This window comes from Fukomys damarensis, unplaced genomic scaffold (genome assembly GCF_012274545.1).
Source record: "Fukomys damarensis isolate Sample0158 unplaced genomic scaffold, DMR_v1.0_HiC HiC_scaffold_16, whole genome shotgun sequence".
Classification (NCBI taxonomy): domain Eukaryota; kingdom Metazoa; phylum Chordata; class Mammalia; order Rodentia; family Bathyergidae; genus Fukomys; species Fukomys damarensis.
Window position 1 is genome coordinate 58448156 of NW_022900928.1, and position 23628 is coordinate 58471783.

The 23628-nt window shown below is 35.4% G+C and overlaps 1 protein-coding gene across 4 annotated transcripts in view; it reads right to left on the reverse strand.

Annotated features, from left to right (window-relative positions):
* Rdx (radixin) overlaps positions 1-23622 on the reverse strand; it is a 79315-nt gene extending 55693 nt beyond the window's left edge. For 3 of the 4 annotated variants that reach the window (XM_010610650.3, XM_033764314.1, XM_010610651.3), the window contains exon 1: positions 5664-5734. In XM_010610650.3, coding sequence (XP_010608952.1) covers positions 5664-5675 — 12 coding nt within the window. In that variant the 5' untranslated portion in view covers positions 5676-5734. Of the gene's footprint in view, positions 1-5663; positions 5735-23575 lie in introns of those variants that run through there. The other variant, XM_010610649.3, reaches the window with a different exon arrangement.
* Between the last annotated feature and the right edge of the window lie 6 nt (positions 23623-23628).

Here is a 23628-nt window from a genome sequence, read left to right on the forward strand (position 1 = left end):
TGCAAGACAAAAATTTAATACAAACCCCAAAAAAAAAAAAAAAAAAAAAAATCAACAAAGAAATTTGAAAACTAAACCAAATTTTTGAAAAAATGGACTTAATAGATGTCTACATAGTATTCCATATCACATCAGAGTACACAATCTTCTGAGCTGCATAGAGGATGTTCTCCAAAACAGGTCACATACTAGCTCATATAACAAACCTAAGTAAATGCAAAGGAATTGAAATTATCGCATGCATATTGTCAGATCATAGTGCAATGAAATCGGAAATAGCAAAAGAAACCACAAAACCTCATAAACACATGGAAATTATATAACACCCCCCTGAACCAATGAGTTACAGATAAGATTAAAGAAGAAATTAGACAGTTTCTACAATTAAACAATAATGCTAATACAACATACAAAAACTGATGGGATTCAATGAAAGCAGTCTTATGAGGAAAAGTTACAGCTGTGAAATCCCACATCAGAAAAATAGAACAAGCTCAAATAAATAACCTAATGTTGAGCCTCAAGCTTCTAGAAGAAGAGCAAGTCAAGACCGAAGCTCATAAAAGGGAAGAAATTATAAATATTAGAACAGAAATTAATGCGACTGAGACTTTAAAAACAAACACACACAAAAAAAAAATCAATGAATCAAAGAGTTAGTTTTTTGAAAGACTAAATAAAATTAACAAACCCTTAGCTAATTGTTTTAGCTACTTTTCTTGCACCGGTCAGACAAAATACTCGACAGCCAAAGTTAAAGGGGAAAAGGTTTATTTAGCTCACAATAATCAATCCATAACTGGCTGGCTACAAGGTAGAGTGGCTCATCGCAGAGGGTTGTCACAGAGTATAAACAGTTCATGGCGCCCACAGTAGCAAAAGCAACAAGGAACCATAGCAGTATCTTTCTGCCCTTTTTATCCAGACTACCAGGATTAGGGCAGTGGCAAACCTATCAGTGGAATGATTTAGTAATCACATGCTCTTAATCCCAGCATCACATACTCTAGATTCAGTCACCTCTGTAAAAGAAAACCCCACCTCATCCACATAAGGATATGGAGAGAGGGACATCAAAACAAGCCATAACATCAACTATGTCAAAAACAGCAAAGACTCAAAACCATGCAACTAGGAATGAAAAGGGTGAAATCACAACAGATCCTGCAGAAATCCAGAAGATCATTAGTACCTACTTCAAGAACCTGTATTCTAATAGTTGAAAAATACAGAAGAAATGGACAGATTCCTAGATACATATGAATTACCAAAGCTGAATCAAGAAAATACAAAGAGGGCCAGGGATTTAGCTCAGTGGCCTGCCTTGCAAGCACAAGGACCCAAGTACAATCCCCGGTACCAAATTAATTAATTAATTAATTAAAAGAAAATACAAAGATTCTAAATAATCCAGTATCAGTCAATAAAGTTGAAGATGTAATTAAAAACCCACCACCAAAGAAAAGCCCTTACGGATTCACTGATGAATTCTACAAGAAATTTAGAGAAGTTCTAATGCCATTACTCCTCAAACTCTTTAATGAAATTACAAGGGAAGCAATACTCCTAAACTCATTCCTGGAAGCAAGCATTCTCTGACATCAAAACTAGAGAAGGATCCAAGCAAAAAAGAGAGCTATAGACCAATGTCCCCAACAACCACAGACACAAAAATCCTCAGTAAGGGCCAGGGATTTAGCTCAGTGGTTCCATTGCCTACTTCACAAGTACAAGGTCCCAAGTTCGTTCCCCGGTACAAAAAAAAACAAAACAAACAAAAACAAAAACAAAAACAAAACCTCAGTAAGATACTGGCAAACAGAATGCAGCAAATCAAGATTATACACCATGACCAAGTAAGATTCATCCCAGGGATACAGGGATGATTCAAAATACGTGAATCAATAAATGTAATACACCATAGTAATAGAATCAAGGACAAAAACTACATGATCATCTCAACAAACACACAAAAAGCATTTGACAAAATCCAACAACTATTTGTGATTTTAAAAAAACTACAGAAAAGAAAAATAGATGGTCTTTATCTCATTTTGATAAAAGCCATCTATGACAAACCAACAGCCAACATAATACTGAATGGTCAAGAACTGAAAGCTTTCACTTTAAAATCAGAACAAGACAAGGATGTCTACTATCACCACTCCTATTCAATATAGTTTTGGGAACATCAGCCAGAGCAATTAAACAACAAAAAGAAATAAAAGGAGTAAGAATAGGAAAGGAAAAAGTTAAATTATCATTATTTGCAAAGGACATGATATTTTACATACACAAACCCAGAAACTCCACCATAAGACTTCTAGATTTAATAACCAAATTCAGTAGCACAGCTGGATATAAAATGGCATTGAAAAATCAACAGCATTCCTGAACACAAATAACAAACTCACTAAAAGAGAAATTAGGGAAAACAATATTTTCATAATAACATCCAAAAAGAAACAGAGGAATCAATCTAATGAAATAAAAGATCTTTATATTGAAAACTACAGTACTCCGAAAAAGATTAAAGAAGGTATCAGAAAATGAAAATATGTTCTTGGGTAAGAAGATCCAAAATAATCAAAATGGCCACAGTCCCAAAATTATTATATAGATTTAATGGAATCCTGATCAAAATACCACTAGCAGATGTCACAGAATTAAAGAAAACAATCCTAAAATTCATTTGGAACCAGAAAAGACCTAGAATAGCAAAAGCAATTCTGGGCAACAAAGACAAGGCAGGGGGCGTCACAATCCCCAGCTTGAAATTATACTATAAAGCTACTATTATAAAAACACTATGGTACTGGCAAACAAACAAAGACCTGAAGATTAATGGAATAGGTTAGAAGATGCAGAACCAACTCCAAACACACTCAGCCACCTTATGTTTAACAAAGGAGCCAAATACTTTCACTAGAAGATAGCCTCTTGAGTAAATGGTGCTTGGAAAACTGGCTTTCCATATGATGAAGACTAAAACTAGACCCGTATCTTTTACCAGGTACTAAACTAAAATCAAAATGGGTCAAAGATCTAAATACTAAAACAGAAACACAATCTGCTGGAAGATAGAACAGGTAGAACTTTTTTTTTTTAAAGGTAGAACTATTAAAAAAACATTGGTATAGACAAACATTTTATGAACAAAATCCCAACTGCACAGGAAATATCACAAAGGATCAACAACTGGGACCTCACTGTATTAAAAAGCTTTTGTACCACAAAAGAAACCACCAAAAGAGTGAAGAGAACAGAATGGGAAGAAGTTTCTACCAGCTGTTCCTTAGACAAATTATTATCTGGAATATATAAAGAACTAAAAAAAGTCAGACCCTCCCCAAATTTAAAGACTCAATAAAAAAATGGGCATCTGAAATGAATAGATACTTCTCAGATGAAGTACAAACAGCAAATATATGACAATATGTTCAACATCACTAATCATTAGAGAGATGCAAACTCTCTATAACAATGTTGAGATTCCATCTCACTCCAGAAAGAATGGCTATTATCAAAAAAAATCAACCAAAAACAAATGCTAGTGGCTGGGGATTTAGCTCAGTGCACTGCACCTGCCTGGCTAGTGCAAGGTCCTGGATTTAATTCCCAGTAACAAAACAATGCAGATGGAGATATGGGGGTAAAGGGTACCTTCTCCACTGTTGGTGGGAGTGTAAATTGGTGTAACCATTATGGAAATCAGTGTGGAGATTCCTCAAAAAACTAAAGCTAGAGGTTCCATTTGACCTAGCTATTCCTTTTCTTGGTATCTTCCCAAAAGAATTAAAAACATCATACTACAAGGATATATGCACACTTATGTTTATAGTAGTACAGTTTGCAATAGCTAAATCTTGGAATGAGCACAAATGCCCATCAACCAATGAATGCATAAAGATGTAGTTCTTTTATATAATGGAGTACTACTCTGCCATAAGAAAGAATAGACCTGAGACCTATCTAGGAAAAAAGGATGCACCTTAAAACCATACTCAAAGTAAAATAAGTAAGACACACATTTAGATATCACGTGGTTTCTCTGATGTGATAAGCCAAAAGTATAAATAAGGACCACAATGTGTAATAAAGTTTGGGAAATAACAGGAAGAAAATGTTCAAATGGGAAAGAGAACTAGGGAGGGGAAAAGGAAAAAATGGAAGCAAAGCTTTTGTAAACATGGAGGGAAAGAAGGGTTATAGAGGGGACTGGAAAAAAAAGATTCAAGATGTATCGTGTATAATTTAATTGTTGCTATTCTAATGAGAAAGTGGTAGGTATCTCGTAGTCTTTCTTCTCTCTCTTTCTCTCTCTCTCTCTCTCTCTCTCTCTCTCTTTTGTACCGTAAATCAAACTCAGGACCTTGTAATTGCAAGGCAGGTGTGGTGCCACTGAGCTAAATCCCAGGCCCTCACTGTAGTTTTAATTTGTATTTCTAATAACTAAAAACATTTAGAATCTGTTCATGTTTACTAATTACTGACACAGCTTCTGTGAAGATGTCCAAAATTTTTGTCCACTGTTTAAAAATTGAGCTGTACTATTGAACTATTTTAAAAAAAACCATACATTTTATATTGTAATTTTTCTCTTATTTTGTCTTGCCTTTTTTTTTTTTTTTATGTGAAACAGGTCTCATTTTGCAGTTCAAGGCTGACCTTGAACTTACTATGTAGCACAGGTTGGCCTTGAACTCACTGCAATCTTTGGGCCTCAGCCTAAATTGTTATTGGTTTTAGCAGTTGTATTATATACTTGTAAGGGCTGTCTACATAAATAATCATGTCATCTGTAAATAGAAATGTTCATGTCTTCCTTTCTGGTCTTTATGCCTTTTATTTATCTTTATACTTTTCCGTCAACAATGTCCTTTGTTCCCAGTTTTTAAAGTCATCCCAAAGTGATATTTATGCCAGAAAATTCTAGTAACTATAATCAATTTTCTTTTAAAAGATAATTGTTTGACATTACTGACGGCAGGGGATTTAGCTCATCGGCACAATGCCTGCCTCATAAGCACAAGGTCCTGTTTGATCCCCGGTACAAAAAAAAAAAAAAAAAAAAAAAAAAAAAAAGAATAACATTACTGAGAACACTCCATTTTATTAGATGCAAAACATTTACCCTAAGACAGAAAAGTTTTAGCCCAGAAGAATCATACAATTCTAAAATTAAGTAAACTGATCATGGGTATACAAATCTCCGGGTATATCACTAGCGCTGGCTGAAGCTCAAATTATGAAAAATTAATACATGTATCCTCTTGACCTTTCATTATTTCTCTTAACAGTAAGTTATCATTTATTGAGCAATGAATGTGTACCAGATTCTTTTAATCCTCACCACAATCCTTATGTAAATTAACCAAAGAGAAAAGTAAGTGAACAGACTGAACTAAATTAATAAAGGTCATCTACATGGCACAGCCAAGATAAGCACTAACAGCATGAATTTTAACTAATGACATTACCCATACCTCTTTTTCATTGCCTACATAATACCATGCTCTAGCCACACTACTCTAAAAGTAACATAGTAAGAGTGCATTTTTTTCCCAAGAACTTCCCTGTAACATTTGGCTTACACTGAAAAATAATAATAATGCTAACAATATCTTAAGTAAATAGTGTCAAAAGTAATAAAATACACTTACTGGTTTCGGCATTTTCCTTTTCTGTTGGTCTTTAAAAAAAATCTTCACGTATATAAATCCTGTTGTCACCTCTGTCAAAGAGAAAGAAGCATAATTCATCCATTATCTTTTATATAAGGTTATTTATTCCAACTAAAACAAGAGAGTAAGGTTTTGTTAAAAAGCATTTAAAATTGCAAGTTAAAAGTAACAGTATTTTCTTTAATTTTCAATGTCTTCCTACCAACATATCAAATCAAATATAAAAGCATGCTAATCTATTAAAATTTTTAATTGAGTTACAGATTACATGGCAAGGAGACATGATGGCTAAGGATTCAAACGCTGCCTCTGTCAGTCAGGTTCATTCCTATACCCAGAATACAGGACAGAGGGACAGTACAAGTTAGGATGGATTCAGACTCTCAAGAATTGCGTTCAAGAAAACTTTTGAACCATTTTTCTGTACTGTGAAAGGCAATAGGAATACTGGGCACAGTGGCACATGCCTGTAATCACAGCACTCAGGAAATTGAGGCAGCAGGATCACTGAAAATTTGAACCTGGGCTCCATAGTGATTTCAAGCAAGGCCAGCCTGAACTACATAGTGAGACCCTGTTTCAAGAAAGAAAGGGAAAAAAAACCAAACAGGACATTCTTCTTTTTTTGATGCCAGTGATCAAACTTGGGCCCTTGCACTTGCAAGGCAGGTGGCGAAACCACTGAGCCAAAATCCCCAGCCTGACAACAGGATATTCTAATATAGTCTATGAAAAAAGACTGAATATGTGAGTGGAAGAAAAATAAATGAGTTTGTTATTCACCTAAATTGTGTCAAAACAGCCACAGCTTTCTACACCAACAACCAGAGCAATGAAATTTAGAATTGCCCTCAAAACCAATGTTAAACGTAAAACAACAAATCTTAAAACAAGGGGAATAAACTGGTAATCACCAAATCTATCTCCAGACTTGCTTGGCTTACTTAGCCAGCTTAACATCTAAAGGACTGTCGTAAACATAACATAGCCAAAATACTTAAATCCCTACCCTAGGGCCAATCTGCTTTTCTTCAAGGTTGAGTGGAATTACTATTTCCAGAAAGCTATTCAGTTTTATCTTGTGCTTTTTTTTTTTTTTTTTGCTGCTAGATCTAAAGCTATGATCCTCTTTTCATTTTAAATGCAGTTAATTTTTTGGCTTTTTAATCTTTCCAGGAATTTTCCCAGGTTATTGATCCAGAAATCACTTAGGAGTTTTGTTGACCTTCTGTTTCCTCTATTTTTCATTTTGGTTAATTTTCCTCATTATTTTCTTCTTTCTAGTTGCTTTGGTTTTACTCTGGGTTATTTTCTATTTTCTAAAACTGAAATTTTACTAAAGTATTTTTAATCTTTCTTCTTTCCTAATTCAAGCATTAAGATCATTAAATCTATCCAAGTATAAGACAACTCCAAGAAGAGTGATCTCAGCCAGGCATGGTGTATAAGCTTACAATCCTAGCATCCTGGGAGGCTGAGGCAAGAAAACTTCAAATTCAAGGTCTCAACATGATAGATAAGATAGACAGACAGATAGACAGATAGACAGACAGGCAGGCGGGCTTGGCAGAGGATGTATCTCAGCATGAATGCCCTGGGTTTAATCTGCATTAGCACAATAATTAATTTTAAAAAAGCAAGCTCCCTAATTTGCCAGTGAGATTAAAAACTTTTTATTTGAATATTAAAACATGTATTTATAACACCTACTAAACTTAAATGTTAAAAACATGATCTATAAAATATTAACAAACATTGTTACATCTCACATGTCTCTTGAGGGACAGAAAACTAGGGATTAAACTGATGCTAGACAAGTGCTCTTCTACTGTGCTATATTCCAGCCCTTTCTTGATTATTTTTAGATGGGGTCTCAGTAAGCTGCTCAAAGACTTAAACTTGGATCTTCCTGCCTCAGCCTCTGGAACAGGTGGAATTATAGGCATGCCCCAACTCTTTATCTTCATCTCATATTTCACAGAATAATTTTATTCAAACTCCTCACACATATGTGCAATAAAAAAAGTATTATCAAAACTCTGGATACTTTCTAAATCATTGTTTTCCAGATTACATTAGTATTTTTAAATCACTGTATTGACACAATCAAGTTTTTAACCCAATGTATAAATATACATTAGGACCACCGGGGATTTGGCTCAGTGGTTCCACCACCTGCCTTGCAAGAGCAAGGGCCTGAGTTGGATCCCCAGTACCCAAAAAATAATAAACACACACACACACACACACACACACACACACACACACTAGGACTGCCCCATTCTTTTTTTTTTTTTTTTTTTTTTTGAGAGCTTATTTGGAAGTTCTAGCAGGGGAGAACCTTGAATGGTCTTCCTCTATTAGAGAGGATGATCCTCTTCCAGCTAGTGTGCAGCTTCACAGCTCTGGGGGACCTCACAAGGAGCAGTGAGCAAGGGGACAACAGCCTAGCCAGCCATATCAGCTGAATCAACCTTGGAGATCAATGAGGAGACAAATACCACAGCCAGACTGCCCTCACATCCTGGATATTTTGGGTTTTTTTTACCAAATCTGATGAAGATTTCTTTGTCTCTTTCTCATGTTTAGATCATTTATTAGATGAGCCTGTGAGTTTTCCACTCACGTGAACTAAAGTAGTTTAAGGCAATGTGCGTTATCTTAAGCATAACTTTCAGGTTCGAGATGACCATTATTTCCTCAGCATTTGGAAGGCATTATCTTATTCTGACATCTCTTGCTGCTAAGTCTGCTGTCATTCTAACTCATTCATTTTCATTAATAATTTTTATTTTTCTTTGGTGTTCTTCAGACTTCCCTATGTTTTTCTTGTTCAAGATTTGGTGAGCTGGACATGGTGGCACATGCCATAACAAGGACTCTCTCTCCAAAAAAAAAAAAAAAGGTAAGCTTTCTTTTATTCTGAGGACAAATACTTTTTTGAGTTCCAGAAAACTATTAGCCATTGCCTCTTTTCTCTTAACTTTTTAAACTCAATTAATCAGACACACATTGGGTGTTTTATTGTTTGCCTACTATTTCATGTTTCCCATTTCCTTAGGTCTCTGAGCAAAACTCTAATTGCTAATTCTTTCCAATTCTCAATGTTTTACCTGTCCTTTAATTTAAATTTTCAGTGATCATTTTTACTTCCAGAAATTTGGTTTTGACTTTTAAAAGATCAGTTTTGCTTTTAATGCCATACTGTTTTCATGTTATCTCTACATTTATGTTTCTTTAGAATTATCCTGTTTTCAGTTCATTATGGCTTGTCTCTTTACATAGCTAATAACTTATCTAGAAAGCTCATATACCTACCCATCTTCTATAATGGGAATCTCACAAGTGCTGAGCTGTGTGATACATCCCCTTGGTGGTATTTCAAGTTTGCTCCTAGCAGAGTACTAAGAATTGGTCCTACACTGGGTGTGGTGGCACATGCCTGTAATACCAACTTTTGGGAGGCCAAGGCAGGAGGACTGCTGTGAGTTCAAGAGCAGCCTGAACTAATAGCAAAATCCTGTCTCAAAACCCCCAAAAAACAAACAAAACAAACAAACAAAAAACTTTTTTGTTTTCTTTTCTTGGGAGACAGGGTCTTGCTCTGTAGTTCAGGCTACTCTTCAACTCAGTATGTAGCCTACGGCAGGTGATGTATCAGTGGCACTGAGCCTGGCAAGTGCAAAATCCTGAGTTTGATCCCCAGTATCACAAAAAACACAACAACAACAAAAGAACAATACAAGGCTGGGGATTTAGCTCAGTGGCACTGTGCCTACCTGACAAAAGCAACATCCTGAGTTCTACTTCCAGTACCTCCCCCCATCAAAAAAATATTGATATGTAGCTCAGGCTGGCCTAGAAACCCCAGCAATCCTCCTGCCTCAGCCTCCCAAATGCTGGGATTACAGGCATGGGCCACCACACCCAGCTTCTTACATTAATTTACGGATACAGCATCCCTTTATCAGTTCCTACATCCACAATCTAAAGAAGTTAGCAAATATTCAAGAAAGCTTCTTCATCCACAACCCTGCTTCCTACACTATATGGTAAGTATGCCCCTCCAAAGCCATTTTTTGAAAGTAAGAAAAGAAAGCAAAATTTGCACGATTAAATCAGAGTCTATAAACTAAGATACTCAAATTATACAAAAGGTATTTCTCAAACATGGGAACAGCTAGGCAGATAAATACCAAAATAATTTTTCTAAAATTTCAGTATTAGATTTATTTTAATTTACACTATTGAAAAGGATCTTTTGAACAAAATTTTCCATATTAAAAGTTTTAGTCTTCCTAAGAGAGCTCCGTTAAAAGAATATACCATAAGTCTACATACACAAAACCAGGGTCTTTCATAAGCTAATCTCCTACAAGCCTAATTGATCAAAATATGGATATGATTAACTTGTAAAAAAAAGCTTTAAAACTGTATATTTTCATACTGGTATTCTCTCTTAAAAATCAAGTCAGAGCCAGGGATTTAGCTCAGTGGTTCTGATTCCTTGCAAGCTCAAGGACCCGAGTTTGATCCCTGGTACCAAAAAGACAGGCATGGTGGTGCATACCTACAATCCGAGCCCTTGGGAAACTGAGGCAAGAGGATTGCTTTGAGTCCAACGCCAACCTAAGCTATACAGTGAGCTCAAGATCAGCCTGAACTATATAGCCAGACCCTGTCTCAAAATAACAACAACAAAACCTAGTCCTCTTCTTTTATTTCAGTTAATTATAAATTATCTGAAAGAAACAAAAATACTGTATTTACCAGATGAACATGAAGTGATTCTTGTTTGTTTTGCTTGTTGGTACCGGGAATTGAACTCGGGTCCTTGTGCTTTCAATGCAGGCGGTGGAACCACTGAGCTAAATCCCCGGCCCCATGAAGTGATTCTTGACAACAATGCCTTATATTTATGGAACACTTTATAATTATATTTTTTTGTTTGTTTGTTTTTTGTTTTTTGAGACAGGGTCTCACTGTAGTTGAGACTGACCTGGAATTCACTATGCAGCCCAGGCTGGTCTCGAACTCACAGTGATCCTCCTGCCTCAGCCTCCTGAGTGCTGGGATATCAGGCATGCACCAGCACACCTGGCTAACACTTCATAATTTTATGTTCTTATATATTATATTTTTTACTAATAAAAAATCAAGAAAACAAATAAGAAAGGTAACATTATAGCTACTCTGTAGGTGAGAAAATAAAACAAGGCCCATTCTTATAAGTAATTTGTCCTAGATCACATGGGCAATTAACGGACCAACACCTAGCATCCACTGGTCTACCACACTCAGTACTAGACCATTTTCCTGTTTCTTACATTTAAAGAGTGATAGTAAATCATTTGAGTTGTGCAAATATGACCAAAGAAAATTCCTTTTTCTTTTTTTTTTTTTTTTTTTTTTTTTTTTTTTTTTTTGGTTTTTGGAGACAGGGTCTCACTATGTAGTTGAGACTGACCTGTAACTCACTATGTAGCCCAGGCTGGTCTCAAACTCACAGTGCTCCTCCTACCTTAGCCTCCCGAGTGCTAGGATTACAGGCGTGCGCCACCATGCTCGACTTTTTTGTTTTTGTTGTTGTTTTTTGCCAAAGAAAATATTTTAAAAGCAAAATTTTGTCATTTGCAGGAAAGTGGACAGATCTAGAGATCACACTGAGAAAAATAAGCCTCACTCAGACATGTTCTGTGTGTTCTCTCTAGTATGTGGAAATCTAAAAAGGTTGCCAAAAAGTAGAAGGGAGACAAAAGTAAGGGAATAATAATGAGTAAGGACAGAGGAGAATTAAGTGCAGGTAAAGGGCGAGCTAGATATGTGAAACAAAAAAATTAACTATATTGAAATATTCCAAAACACTGAAGGAATAGTTCCATGAAGCAAAGATATAACAGTAAAATAATAAACTTGAAATCTTAAAAATGTTATAATGGTGTAACCACAAAAATTTTAATTATAGTGCTATTTATGAATGTAAATGTAAGGGCTGGGAATGTAGCCCAGTGGTGCCATGCCTGGCTGGCAAGCACAAGGCCCTAAGTTCAATTCCTGATACTGGGAAAAAAAGTATATGCAATACAAGTAAATCATGGTACATCTTAGATCCCATTACATCATAATGCAGCTAATCAAAATGCTATAGAAAAACATTAACTGACATGGAAAAAATACAAACCACTAAATAGAAAGTCAGCTTATAAAGCTATCCATAGAATATTATCCCATTTCTTTTTAAAAAGGTGATTTATATCCCAGGTACCAATAAATAAGTAAATAAATAAATAATAAAAATTAAGAGGTGATAGAGGAAGAGACCAAAATGATTATACTCTAAAACATTAAGTCTTAGTATTTGAATGAGTCTGTAAATTTCTAAAATGAAAACAATTTTTTTACAAATACCACTTAGAAACCTCTCTATGCTAACAAAGTATTCATCATTGGAAAATATAGAATTTTGTGACAAGAAAAACTAGTATCTTAAAATGAAAGAACAAAATTAGAATAAACTAATAAAGTTGGAGTTGTAACTTCACAATATTCAACAATCTAAGTAGGTAAGTTTTTTCAATAAGAAAAAGATTCAGGTTTTGGAGAATATGACTAAAGGAGAATATACAGATCTTCATTAAAATATATATCTGTACAATAATAAAAGAAATACTAAAATACTAAGTTAAATACTAAGATTAAAATAGAAGAAACTATCAAAAACACTCAACATTGTACAAAAGAAAAATCTTATTTTAAAAAATGAGCCTAAGGGCTGGGGATTTATCTCAGTGGTTCTACTATCTGCCTCGCAAGCACAAGGACCCAAGTTCAATCCCCAATACTAAAAACAAAACAAAAATGAGCAAAGCTTGGTGGCACATACCTGTAATTCCAGCACTTAGAAGGCTGAGACAGGAGGATCAACATGAATCAAGGCCAGCCTATTCTAAATAGTGAGTTCAAGGATAACCTCAATTATACAGCAAGACCCTGTCTCAAAAATAAACACAAACACACACACACACACACACACACACACACACACACACAAACAATTGCTCTACTAAATCTACAAGTTAAAGTAGCTTTCAGGTATTCTTGATTATCTACTCATTTAACCAGTGAACTCGGTTACACATATCAATATTGAGAGAAGATGGTGTTGATAACAGGTAAATATCTGGCAGTATTTCTAGAAAGTACGTTGGTTGCTGGTATATCACAAAAGCTACAGAGCTTTTCTGAACAGGAAATTCTGCTTTTGGAAAAAAAAACCCAAAGGAAATAAATCTAAAGGAAAATTATCTCTACCAAAATATTCTCAGAAGTGCTCTTTTCAATAGCCAATGATTAAAACCACAGAATAATGTTGAAACTATGTGATAACATGATAGATATAGAGAGTGGTATTTTTGTTGGGGGGGTTGCTTCATTTTTGCATATTTGGACAAGCTGTATCAACATTTACATAAAGCTAAGTGGAAAGACAACATGTAAGAAGCTACTCATTACAACTATGTAAAAACACAGGTATTGTTAGAAAGGATATCTGAATATACAGAAACTGAGTATTTACTATGTTTTTTTTTAATTAAGTTCACTGGTACATTTTAGGTATACAATATGACATCCATCAATGGGAATTTGTACCTGTACATGATATATCCTGGTTCTTACTTTTTCACCACTCCCCTGCCCTCGCTTCAACCCCTTCACCCCTCTTTGTTACTGTTTTTACCTTTTCTCATATTTTTTCCTTTTCCTTCCCTTACCCCACCCCCCATGGAGCATTTACTATTAATCAGCTTTATGTAAGATCCTAATTTTAAAAGACAGGTGAGAATTTGAAAAGCCTATTTTACTGTTTACATATTTTATTAGCTTACATAATATAATTAGCACAGGTTCCCACTTTAAATTGTCTAAGACAGAGCTATGTATAAATACAATTAAAACCTAAGTTTTAGCCAATTCAGTGACTACTAAAATTTACATCCAAATTATCATTTAGTCAGGCATAGTACTGCACCTCCATACCCCAGCACTTGGGAGGCTGAGGCAGGATGGTGAGTTCACAGCCAGTTTGGGTTAGGGCTAAGGATGTACCTCCATGGAGCTGTGCCTACCTTGCAATCACAAGCTCTTGAGTTGAAACCTCAGTACCCAAAAAAGATTAATTTATTTAATCTTGACCCCTACTGCCAGAGATTTAGCTCAGTGGTGCACCACCTGCCTTGCAAGCTCAAGGCCCCAAGTTCGATCCCTGGTACCAAAAAACAGAATAAACAGTTTGGAGTACCTTGGGAGTTGAAGGCCAGCTTAGACTACATAAGAGACATTATCTCAAAAATAAATAAGCCAAAAAATTATTTAACATCAATAATATATTTCTAGTCCCTCTTGGAATGTATTTATGTCTTAATTGAAGGTAGCATGTATTTGTAGAATATAATAAAGTATCACACAAAAAGGCAAGAAACCTAGATACATATTCTTAGATTCCACTTCTTACTTGAAACTTCATCTTTGTCTTTTCCTCCAAAACAATTGCCTAAATTGTTGTATACCAAACATATATATTTATGTATCAAATACAAGTGATTTTCCCTATTCCCTCGTACTACTGAGAAAAAACACCCTTCTCTCCATTCTTAAGATTCTTCAGTTTAATTTATATATACTAACTTTAATTTTAATTTCCCTCGCTCTTTTCTCATTATTCCTGAATCTTACTCTACCTCTTTTCCACTGAATCTCCCAGAAATAATGAAGTACAACTGTGTTAGCAACATACCAACAGTCTTAAATACTGCCAATACCTCTCTCCCATTTCCTGAAAATTACCCATAAGAATATGTATTCAAACAACTATCACATACCAAGACAAAACATTCCTATAAAATATTCTTTTCTATGTCCTTTTACTTTGGGGGTTATTCCAAAACTTTCTACCTCACACAATGGAGAAACAGTGTCATGCTTATTATAAGTGGAGCTCTGCTGTGGCAGTGGCACAACAGGTTACCACCTGTCAGGTGGAAAACAGGTGTTATTAAATCTAGTTCATACATGGTTTACACTGAAGCTTCAACAATTTATACTAGGCTTCCTAATTTTACTTCTAAGATATTCCTTTCCCTAAGCCTAACTACAATAATTGTTTTTTAACTTCTGAGATGCAAATGGCCTCCAAATACAACTGTAGTCTTTCCATAAACTTAAGAACACTGTTAATTTGCTGGGGGAGTAACTGAACTAAAAAGGTAATGAGCAGTCACTGGTGGTCAAATCAACACAATAACAGCACTGAAGTTCTGAAAAAAAGTTCTGAATCATTGTTTTTCCCTGCATGGTACAACCTAAGGAAAGCTACAAATCTCCTCCTAGAAAAATATTTTTAAAGGTAGTAGCATGGTGGCACAGACTGTAATCCCAGACATTAGAAACTGAAGCAGCAAGATTGCAAATTTGAAGCCAGAATGGTCAATTTAGTGAGCTCCTATCTAAAAATAAAATGGCATAAAGGACATGGTAGAGCATTTACCTAGCATGTATAAGGCCCTGGCTCAAACCCCAGTGTCAATAAATAAATAAGTGCATAAAATTCATAATACAACAAAATTATACCAGAATTATCAAGATATAAAGAACAATTTTATGCTTTCAGTAACAGTATCTACACTAAGAGATTTAATAACTAAACTTGTAAGAAATGACAAATATAAATGTTAGCGTCAGATTTTTTAATATTATGAAACTACTTGCAATTTCTAAGGGAAACAGTCTCTAATACTACAAATGCTACTGCTGCCTACATGAATAAGAGTATGTATAAATAAATATGTAATTTTTCCTACATCCAAGTTCACATGCAGGTTTAAAACCCTTAAATATAAATAATTTTTGCTCAGTTTTAATGCTAAATAGCAATAATGATTTATTTTTATGTACATAACACCATGTGATTCCCAAACAAAGCAAACAGGACAAGAATTTTTAGCTCCTTTTTTCTCCCCTGTACTGCACATTGAACTCAGGGCCTCTCTACATTCTCAAACACTTTTAAATTTTCATTATGAAAGAGGCTATCACTAAGTCAAAGTTGCCCAATCTAGGCTTGAATTTTCAATCCTCTTGCTTCAAAGTCTCATAGGCAGGGGGATTATAGACATGCACCACCATGTCCAGCTTTTAGTTCCATTTTGCGTGTAAAAATACCACCAAAAGCAAGAAGGAGGGTGGCATTTAGAGAGCTTAGTAGAATTCTCACTCTACAGACACCTACCAGGACCTCAGGTTCACAATAACTGCATCACTCTAATACAAGATTCAAGTGACTTGCCCCAAGTGATATATGGCCAGTTAACGAAGTTATAATAGAGTCCTATTAAATAGTCCTAAACACTTCTATCTTATTCTGCCCTTTCTCAAGTACCACTGTAAATAAGGTAGTCCCCAACAATTAACAGGATTTTCTGTGAAGCAAACTGGTAAAGCTTTGTCTATTGTTTTTATGTCAAAAGTCCTCTAAAGATGTAAGTGCACATTACCATCTCGACTACCTCTGTAACTGTATTTCCCATAAAGGTGACATGAAATTCTAAATTAGGTACCAACACTACTTGCTCATGTAGAAGTGATTTGTTTCAATATTTTCAAGGAATGAAATATTCAGTATTTTTGAGAAATGAAAATGCAAAGCAAATTTTTAAAACTTAAATATAAAGCAGAAGTACAACAATAAAGCAAAATTTCACATTGAAGTTTGGTCCTTTTCTGAGTTTTGTAAATTTAAAAGAAAAATAACTCTTCCTACTGAACAGGTAAGCAGAAAGACAAATATACTGTTATTTGCGATTATTAATTCTAAATGCTAAGTGACAAGAACGCTAAATTCAGTCCAGTTCCTTTATTTTACCCATAAGAAAACATTATTCACATAATAAATGTTAGAAATGGTAATGATTTAAGTCACCAACAAAGCAAGAAAAGCAAAGATTTGAAATGACCTGCGAAAATCTCACAAATGCTACTCTTCATTTTGAAACCGCAGAGGTAATAGCAGCTGATTTTTAAAACACAGGTTACTATCTTTCTTAAATATCTTTAAAATTAGACAATATTTCTCATGTATTCAATAAAGCTGGCAGTTCCCTATGTTCTCTCTTCAATTTCTATATTCTCATTAATAAAAACTGTTAAACTTTGTATTTTCTCATATTTATCTCGCCTTGAGCTGGTCCTCAAATGCTCACTTCTTCTGTTAGTGAATTAAGCTTACATATAATACTCATTTGAGTTTTTCTGTTAATTATGTCAAGGGCAATACTTCCCTCTTATTTTAATGCTGTAAAATGACCAAGCTTATAAACACTAATTAGAGACAACAAACACAAACAACAAAAATGGTTTTCACAACTAGATCTCCCAATTCAGGTCTTTATCATCTCTATCCATAACTGTTTCAATAATTTCATTTGACAAAAATAAATTTAGCCAGGGATTTAGCTCAGTGTCACCATGCCTGCCTGGTTAGCACAAGGTCCTGAGTTTGACTTGGGGGGGTAAAAAAGTAAATTTAAAGGATAGATAAATTTACATATTTAATAATTTTTGTGTTGATTAGGTGTAAGTGGTAAGTTGACATAGTTTTTGCTTAATAATTAAATCTGCATAGTTTCTGTAAGTCTAGAACCTATGAACAGCTTAAATATCAAGTGCCTTCATATCAGCTAATGAAGTTTTAATCCATCCCGTATATACCATAAAGTCCTAAGAGTTATATAGTCAATTAACCACAGCTGTGTCCTCCTTGCCCCTTTTATTAAGGGTATTGTTGATACCAGTTCTGCTGTGTTGATCAGGTTGGCCTTAAATTTATGATTATCCAGCCTCAGACTTCCAAGTAGCTAAGGTTACATGTGTGTGCCACCCTGGGGTAAAAGATGAGTTTTTGTGAGAAGTACACAAACTCTGAGCTAAAAGATTGTTAGTTACAGAAACAAGTTTTCAAAAATTTAAAAAGTAGGAAGAGTGCCAAGGATTTAGCCTAGTGGTTCTACCACCTGTCTAGCAAGCGCAAGGTCCCTAGTTCAATCCCTGGTACCAAAAAATTAAAAAAATAAATAAAAAGTAGCAAGAACTACTGAGAACTCACACTACAGAGACAATGTACTGATACCAATATTAGTGCACTGAATATTAATTTTACTTTATATATGCACTGTAATAGCACTTAACACACTTTCAGACATAGCATATGGCCTATCTTTCTTTTACAGTGTAAATTCTTTACTCATCCTTCCATCCTAAAATGCAAAAAGTATTTTGCACATGATACCTGCCCATAGGGGCCAGGGAATTGGCTCAGTGCCTTCCTCGCAAGCACAAAGTCCTGAGTTCAAACCCAACCTTAAAGCAGGGATCAGTAACCAAAGGACACATAAGTAAACATGTTGGTTTGTTTTTTTTTGGGTACCAGGGATCGAACTCTGGCCTTTGTGCTTGCAAGGCAGGTGGCAGCACCTATGAGCTAATCCCCAGCCCCCATGTTGGGTTTTGTAATCCACATGGTCTGTTGAAACTACTGGGCCGGTACAGCAGGAAATCAGCCACAGATAATAAGTAAACAAATGACCTACAATGTGCTTAAATAAAACTTTATTTATAGAAATAGCAGGCAATTTTAGCCAATGGAATAAGAATTATCAAATATTTAAACAGGAATTAATGTTTTGTATTGCATAATTCAACTAAATTTCGTGCCAAAATATGAACTTACATGATCATGCTAAGTTATTTATGATTATGTATGACAGGCCAAACTCTGATCTGACTTTGGGTGAAGATAAGAAAGAATTCAAAACATATGCTATGTGACTAACGAAAATAATCTATGGGAACAAAGTTAAAAGAAAGGGCAATTCCATTGCTCGTCAGTGACTGGTTAGATATGGAATATGCCTCAACCTTAGCCAATTGACGAGAAAGGTATCAGCCAGAGAGACCTGAGGAAAAGCCAGAGAGACCTCAGAGAGACCTGAGGAAAAGACACAATTTTTCTTAATCATTTGGCTATTGCTGTTTTTGGATGGGATGCTTCCAACAGCCAATCTGTGACAAAGCGAAAGGAATCTTACTATAAAGCCAATGCAGAAGGTTGCAGGGCAGAGAGATACAAGAATAAATCTTTGTTCTTTATTGAGCTATTATTCCTTTATTTCCTTTTCTGGTCCTGAGGATTGTATGCAGGACCTTTGCACTGAGCTACTTCTGCAGCACGTTTTTTTATTTTTATTTTGAGACAAGGTTATACCAAGGTGCTAAACTGTCAAGGCTAGGCTCAAACTTGTGATCCTCCTGTGTCAGCCTCCCAGAGTGGTGGGATTACAGGCATGTGCGTCACATATTGAGCAATTATTGAGTCTCTGGATTTTACTATGTAAGATAATTAAATTTCCTCTTTGTTTAAGGTAGTATGAGAAATGATGCAAAGGCTTAAAAATCAAGTGAACTATGACTGTTCACAAACTCACCCACAGCCAGTCCAATTTAGCTACAAATTTTCACAAACAAATTAAATTCACATTTAAGGTCTCGAAAGCTCAGAGATTACCTGAAATTTTGGGAAAAAACTATCAAATACTGATGCAAAAATTACTATCAATTACTGATACAAAGGTTACTAACCTTATAAAGTCAACAGTTATGTTATTTCTCTAAATTAAAGGCTAGTAAACTTTTTCTGTAAAAGGGCACAGTAAATATTTGAAGTGTGTGAAAGATATGACCTCTGCCATTATAGCCCCAAAGTAGCCACAGACTATTTGTAAATGAATGGCTACTATATGTTCCAATAAAACTTTATTTACAAAAACATGCAAGCAGGCTGGATTTGGTCCACTAGCTACAGTTCACAGATCCTTGTTCCAAATGTTAACAGCAAGGGCCTGGGATTTAGCTCAATGGTTTCGGCGCCTGCTTTGCAAGTGCAGCGACCCGAGTTCAATCCCTGGTACCAAAAAAACAAAAAACAAATGTTAACAGCAAGAGGATATCTTTACAAACAAATCTACTTATTAGAACTCAAAACTAGTTTATTTCAAATGCACATAAATTATGAATAAGTAACCAGTATTTGATTATTACATCACTTTATGTAAAAAGTTTAATCACCTTGTTTATACATGTAAGTTAGAACTTAATAAATGTTAAAAAAAAAAAAAGAGTGCCTGAGACAGACTAGGGCATGGCCAGCAAGGTGGGCAAGTTGGCATGGCCTGTCAATCATGGAGTCCAGAAGACTTGCTCAAGCCCTGAACCTAGAAACAACTAGAAAGTATCAATCCTTCTAGTGAGAATTCAAATAAGATTTTGATAGGACAGCCTGAATCTGACTTCCGCCTAAGTGAGGAACACAAAAAAAAGATGGCAGCCATTTTTCTCATGGCCAATGTACTCTTTCACAATGGTCTGTTTTCACCCTGCAGAATGTACTTCTCTTCCTGAGTTTAACTGGTTGTTTTTTTGTTGTTTTTTTTGTTTTTTGGCGGGGGTTACAGAGATTGAATTTGTGCTTGTGAGGCAGGAGGCAGCACCACTGAGCTAAATCTTCGGCCCTCTTAAGTTTAATTCTTTTAAACTCTGCAGAGCATTATTTCTTTTCCTACTTTCAATAAATGTAAAAACTTGCTTCCTTAAAAAAAAAAGTTCCTATTTTTGTTTTTGTTTTTTTAAGAGAAGGTCTCACTTTTTAGTCCAGGCTGGCTTCAAATTCTTGGCAACCCTCTTGCCTCAGCCTCCCCAGGGCTAGGATGGGTTTACAGGTGGGTGTTACCTTACTCAGTCACATCACTATTATTACAATTAAAAAATACAAAGCCTACACATAACAAATTTACAAAATCTACCTACTAAATAAAACTAAATACTGGGTAATCCATTCAGGATCCCTGCTTCTCCCAGAAGCTATTCTTATTCCCTCATTGCTATTCTGCAACAAATTTTCCTACTCTTAAAAAAAAAAAAAAGAAAAAAAATAAGGACTTTGAACTAGTGAATTTACTAGGATTACTATGCATAATAGCTAAACAACTTTTTTAAGAGCCATATATAATCCCTATCCTGAATGAAACCACGTTTTCTGGTAAGCTGACACTAGAGCTCATTATTAAATGAAATGAAGAAATAAAGAAATTAATCATATAGGCAATTATTCTTTTCCAAACATTTCCAAATAAATAAGATTCACATATTACATCAATATTTTACTACCCTAGATCATAAATTTTTTTAAAGGCACCATTTTGGTATGTAATTATATATCATACTCTAGGGGATAAAAAACTAAACTTCATCTTCAAACACTGATCAAGAAAATTTGCATATGCACTTATACAAACACTTCTGAAATATAGTACATACAGGAAATTCTACTGTACAATTTCATTCCAATGAAAATCTGAGAAATACAATTTACTGTTTTTAACGTAATAAGCAATCTTTCAATGTTTACCATCTAACTTCACTTTAACAGACTTTTAAACAAGAGATACCAAATATTCTTATCCTTCAAAACTGCTAGCATTTTCTACACGTACAGTACAAGGAATGGCTAACAGCAGTTATCTATGAAAAACAGAACTAGGGCTGGGGGGGGTTCTAGGGAGTGAAGAGAATTTTTACCTTTTCCTTTGTCTTTCTTGGTTTTTAAACTGTCATTAAAAACTATTACAGTACTTTCATAGTTTAAGAATAGCTTAAGAGTACATTCACTGTAAATATTAACATACCAGGAACTTAAACAAATAGGCCAGGTGGAATTTCTCTAAAATTAGCTAAAGACAGAGGTGTTCTCTTGTGGTCAGATTGGCCCTATACTACATGAGCATACCCTGGATACAAAAGTCAGGGAAGTTCCCTTAACAATGTTTAGGTAAGGTAACACCAAGAAAGTTAGAATAGCTTTGTAATGGGTACAGCTACAGCAACCAAGCCCAGCTCCACTGAATCTTGTACCCTGGGGCAGCATCACTGTAAAGCAGTACCCACCAGCTTTTGGTCTGTGGGTCATGCAAGACAACCTTAATGGGACATACTATTTAGGTGCTAGTCTTTGGGGAATACTGGTTAAGATGTACCTCTATTTTTTAAATGGCTTAAATTAAAATGCATAAAATTAAAAGTAGATGAAAATACAAGACTCATACTACCATTCAACATTTCAGACTATTAAACTGTATATGAATTATATTAAAAGACTGAGAACTGAAAGTCAAAAATATACTTTCATTTCAACAACCTACCGAAGATGAACATGAATAATAATAAAAAAAAATCCAACTCTCCTCTTGGGAATGGAGAGGCAATAAGCAAAATCAAAAAACGAAACTCTTTTCCCATTCCTGAGAATGACAATCAGCAAGATAAGAAAGGCAAACCCTATCATTTCCTACTATCACAGAGAAAAGAATAATCATTTTAATTTCCAGTTAAGTAATTAGATAGAAAGACAACCTATTTTCCCCACAATGAAATTAACCACCTCTTTGATCAGTTCTGCGTCTCTCCTATGTGTTCTTCCGTGTATGTGGGTACAAGAGGGGGGAAAAAAAGCCACTAGGGCAAGAATTTTACTTTTGAAGTGTTTTAACCAAATCTCATTTATACAAAACTGAAGAATTTCACTACTTCGTCTACCCTTACTAATATTAATTGATTATTAAATTCCAAACTAGAGAAATGATTTAAAAAGTCACTGTAATCCTTTTTACAGTATACAATTAACTTCAAAAAGTACTCCTCATTTTGGCATATTTGAAGTAAATTATTGTTTCTGGAAAATAAAATCACACTAACTAAAACAAAAAAATTATGAAAGTTAAAAAAATGCAATCCTAAATATCAGTCTGTCATCTCAAATCCAATGATGCTGCTTTAGCAAATGGATTAAATCATTATTTATCCAGCAAAATGAACGGGCCAATTGTTCTTTCTGAGCTCCAGCCAACATATAAAAAGGGTAGTGTTCTAAAAAATGAATGCTCTGTCAACAATAGATTGCAAGGTTCACTCCAAGTACTCGTTTATCCAATACCCTTATCTTCGGTTGTACCTTTACCTTTTGTCACTCTTAGTGCCCCAAGGTTGCCAAGAAGCCCACTAAATGAGTCTCAAGTGTGTTTTAATTTTTCTTTTTAGTATTTGTTTTTTCAGGCAAGATCACACTGTGCAGTCCAGGCGCGTCTTAAACTGGCTATGTAGCCCGAGGCTGGACTGAAACAATCCTGCCTCATGCCTCAGCCTTCCGTGAACTGTATTTGGTTAAATTGTTTTAATTTTTTTTTTTTTTCGGTACTGGGGATCGAACTCAGAACCTTGTGCTTGCCAGGCAGGCACGGCACCACTACATCCCCTGCCCCTGAAAATGATTTTTCAACACATTCCCAAGTTCATTAATAATCGCTTTTGTAAAAAAAAAAAAAATCAGGTGCTAGGAATGTCTAAAGAAACATGACGTATCTGTGTAGGATCTGATGTTCTCTACTCAAACTGAAGTAAGGTACTTGTATTGGTCCCCTTCAAACTGAGACAGGAACTGAGTTTAAAATCCTTCCAAGGATGGGTGACTGCAAGGTACTGAACTTTTCAAGTAGGGCCGGAGAAAGTTAAAGGGTTGGGAGGGAGCCTGCAGCAGCACCAGGTAGAGCAGCGCCCTGGCCTCGCGGAGCAGGCTGCCGGGTAAGCGGCGGCCGCCCCTAACCCCGTCTGCAACATCCCTCTGGCAGCCCGGGCAGAACCCGCGCTCTCTAGTAATTCAACACCCTCACTTTCAAACTGGAGGCCGGAGAAGTTAAATAAATGCCTTGCCCACACCACAAAATAGATTCTACCTGCGCTTAAACCTACTGCTTTCAAATTCCCCTCCAGGACGTGCCAGCCCGAG